General features: G+C 36.3%; 1 protein-coding gene across 1 annotated transcript in view; it reads right to left on the reverse strand.

Annotated features, from left to right (window-relative positions):
- Positions 1–3,264: 3,264 nt before the first annotated feature.
- Positions 3,265–4,277, reverse strand: part of LOC118425343 (cytochrome P450 3A6-like) — a 7,632-nt gene continuing 6,619 nt past the window's right edge. The window contains exons 6-7 of the mRNA XM_035834152.1: positions 3,966–4,097; positions 3,265–3,380 (exon numbers count right to left, since the gene is read on the reverse strand). Coding sequence (XP_035690045.1) covers positions 3,265–3,380; positions 3,966–4,097 — 248 coding nt within the window. The remainder of the gene's footprint in view (positions 3,381–3,965; positions 4,098–4,277) is intronic.

Consider the following 4,277-nt stretch of genomic DNA (forward strand, 5'->3'; position numbering starts at 1 on the left):
TGAATGTTTCATTTTCAAAAGTAATGAATAATGCAGTTATTTGCACTGATTTTAAGCTACATGACATATTAAACACACTTTTTAAAAGTTTGTTCTAGAGGACAATACATGTAAATATATGGTGAATATTATTGCAGATGGCTAAAGCCATTTAGATGGTATACATATAGAGTTGCGTTTCATTGATTTGAATTCAGCATACCCTGCATTACATAGTGTTAGCTAATGAACGGTCTGTCTATGACTTGTTATGTTCCAATAAACACCAATAGTGACATGGCATAAACGAGCGAAACATATCACGCTATAGGACAAAACAACATAGAATGGAATAAAACAGTTTTTTTTTTATTAAAAAGAACAACAACAACAGTACATTTGTCAACAACTAAGACTAGATTCTGTACAGTCGAGTACCATTGCACATGGAGGGATAACATATACTGGTGTGTCTGGACGAATTACATGCAGTACATGGGTAGTGGAACAGTTAGAAGAGACAAATACATGTAGTATATCTGGGGAACCTTAATTTTTTAAGGAATATATACAGTCTGATATTACACTATGATCAAAAATGGAGAAGTCTAACAGTAGGTGCATTTCATGCCAAACTATCAATAGAAAATTTGTACAATCAATCTACATTGGCTGTCAGTCTATCATGGAATATCCGTTCTTCGAAGTCCTTTTCAAAGACATTAAAGAGGCTAGTAATGCACAGGTGTGGGTCTTTTCTATGCCAGATCCAAGTTTTAAAGATTGTCCATTTAGCCACAGTAACAGTAAAGGTTCTATTTTTCTGGTCTTTAGCAGTTATCAAATGATCAATTTTTCCAAATAAAATCTCCTGCAAAGTAATTTTTATGTTGGGCAAGGGTACAAATGTGTTAACTAATTCCCAGAAATTAGACAGTCTTTCACATTTAAAGAACATGTGCTCATAATCTTCTATGCTTCCACTGCTACATAGTGTACATGTTGCATCATATATGTGTCCCGTTTCATCTTTGATACCCCATTTGTGCAGATTGTGTGCACATGGTAATATTCGGTGTAATAGTTTGTAGTTTAACTCTGCTAACTTAGTGTCTATACAGGTCTGTGTGCTTAACCATCTCCAGATATTTTCCCAAGCCAGGGTTTCAGTAGGAAATATGGATTGCCATTTTTTACAGCATGTTGGTTCCTTGGCCTGTGCCTGCACTAATGCATTATAAAACAATTTGCAGGTGTTCTTGCTTTTGATTTGTTTTGTTGTTTTACCATCAAATATACATGGGGTAAGGGTGTTAAGCTCTAATCTTTGATAAGGAATTGGGCCTCTATGGTTTCTTATTGCATTCTTCCATGTAAGAGGTATAGCTTGAAACAGAGTTATATATTCAATAATACCATTAGGTCTTGTGTTTAGGTTAAGCTGAGGGTAGTGATCTAGAGACATGAACCTGTCTAAGGGGAAAATGTCTTTTACGAATATTATGTCATTTTTTATCCAGGTTGGGAAGAAAATTGTTTTACCTTGTGACCTTATATATTTGTTGCACCATATAGTTTCACCCATTATTTCACTTACACCAGGAGATGTAAATACAGATGAAAATACAGTCAGGGGAACGTTGGACCTGTCTCTATTGTTGTCAGCCCCAGTGACGCCGGCGTTAGTTGTCTGCACCGAGTTTGGGGTTCGTAATTCCTCGTCGATCCACAGGAAACACTGCTCAGGAAACCGTTTGGAAACGCTGATCAGGATACCGTGGAGTCAGGAGTCAGGTCTCGATCGTTGTTACGTCCTTCCTTCCTTCCTACCTTCCTTCCTCGGCGTTGTGTTGGTGACTTGGACGGGGCTCCGCCTCGGGACTACCGCCGCTGTATGGGCTCTATAGGACAAAACAACATAGAATGGAATAAAACAGTTAAGCACATCTAAATAAAAGAATGCTACATTTTATATTATTTTTTCTTGACTATGTATTTCCTATATATGTTACGTATTCTAATGTCTGGTGAGCGGAGGTTTGCTTCCTTTTGTGATGTTTTAGAAGCTTATGTCAGAACGTTCATGGTGTTAGGTTATGTTTTAGGTTCTGTTAAAATCCGTTATATGATATAATGTCGCCCTATATTATATCATATCATATCATATCATATCATATTGAGATATGCATTGTATCAATTGTTCTTCGCTATGATGTTAAGAATCAATTGGTATTTTCTGTTCAGTAGAAGTAGCTCCCTCCAACTATCTTTGCCATTTGTCACCATAACTTTGGCATAAGGTATGATAATCGCTTCAGGGTCACTGAACTAATATACTGTTGTTTTTTTAAGAATCGTATTATATCTCTTAGTCAGCATGATTGATAAAGAGTCATAACTAACTCATCTTTCATGATCTATGCAATATTTCTGTTGTATTATTCAAGGTTTATCATGAATAAAAATGGTGAAAATGGTTACTTACATTTGGTTATGTTTTACTGTCATATACCCGGTGAGGTCAACAAGAGACAAATGTTTATCATTTACAGATATATTATCAGTATCTTTGTCTATATCCACTTTGATTCGAACATTTTGAAATCAACTAGGACAAAAGAACACGTGCCGGAGGAAGGAAATTAACTACCAGACTTGTACATGTTCTAGTTCTCCCCCATTAAGTTAACAACATATTATACTAAAATTAGATAACAATATGTTTACTAATCAGAAAATGATAATAGCAAACGGTAACATAAAAACATAAAATTAATACGAAAAAAATGTCAGATTAACACGATACTGATTTCAGTTTGCTAAATATGTAAATGGGTGTAAATGAAGAAAAACGTGGAATTGAACTAAAATCTTTGGGAAATTGTTATAAATACCCTGTTTAAGAACAACTGTTACACTATTCAGCAGTAGATTTTTACAGCTGCCCGATGGCATCAGCTTTACCCAGATGTTATAATCGAAGAGTGTGAAGTCATTTCGATCATACATGTAAACAAAAGACGTTTGCAATGAACAATATAAACAATATAGTTTGATACAAATTTCATAATGTCACAATCATATATCACAAAAATCTACATACAAACTTAAAAAAGAAACGTAATGACTATAAACAATTCCGTGGCGATATAAAATCTACCAGTAGTCGACTACCAGTAATCATACCATCTTCCTTCGTCTAGTTATGGGAGTAAATATCTTCTATTTGTGGCAGGAAGAATGCAAAATCTCAGTTTAATGGCCATTAGGTTTTCGAATTTGGCGTCAAACCGGGTTGAAGGTCATCGGGTCCTCCCAATACCCGTGATCCATGTGGAGATGGCCGGTATCAACCACGACTTCTGTACCGGCGGGGACGGTTATCCACTTCATCGTCGTGTCTTTGACACAAAGTCGGGAGATCCTACACGGTGTAGACACAGCAGCAGAGCGATGAGCAGCATAGAGTCAATGCAATAAGGGCACAACATTCTGTATACCCGGATGTGTTTTTCTAAACTTCTACTTTAAATCATTTAACTGAGTGCATTAAGGTAATGTTGGACAAGGACAAGCAATAAAGATCATTGTCATTGTCATTATATGAATCATTTAGCTTCTTAAAGTCAGGTAAAGCATATGGAATCAATTGCACAGTAACTAAAACAAACTACAGTAAACAGTATGTGAACAAAAATAAGCACCCAAAAAAGCAAGATTTGATACAAAGTCGAGGAATTCTAAAAGGTGTAGAAACAACAACAGAGCACAAGTCAATGTATAACATCCTGTAGCCCAGATTATCTAAATCATTAAGCTTCTTAACGTTAAGAAAGCATTTAGAATTAAATACAGTATCAAAAAGCCTATTGTAAACAGTAAATATGAAATGAAAATAAAAACAATATATCAATAAAAAACAGAATCGTCGTCCGACCGATTTTCGCCTAATGTGAGGGGGGGTATAACCACAGAAGCGACCTCACGCTGCAGCTTGTCCATGACGTCAGGGTTCTTTGTCAGGTACAGCGCGGTATTGGCCAGCAGACCCGATGAGTTGCTGTAGCCAGCGGTGAATACAGCCACGACTTGTGAGAACATTTCGTCTGGTGACAGGCCTGCAACTATACAATATAATAAATTGTATGTGCAAAGTCTTGCCCCATCGTTTCGTTTCTTTGTCTTTATTCAAGTTGTAACAAAACAATACACTGTGGGCACTGGGCAGCGAGGCTGGTATCGTGGCCACAGGACATATAAATATATGATACAAAATGAACATGTATATATACAAGTAA

This window comes from Branchiostoma floridae, chromosome 11, assembly GCF_000003815.2.
Source record: "Branchiostoma floridae strain S238N-H82 chromosome 11, Bfl_VNyyK, whole genome shotgun sequence".
Lineage (NCBI taxonomy): Eukaryota > Metazoa > Chordata > Leptocardii > Amphioxiformes > Branchiostomatidae > Branchiostoma > Branchiostoma floridae.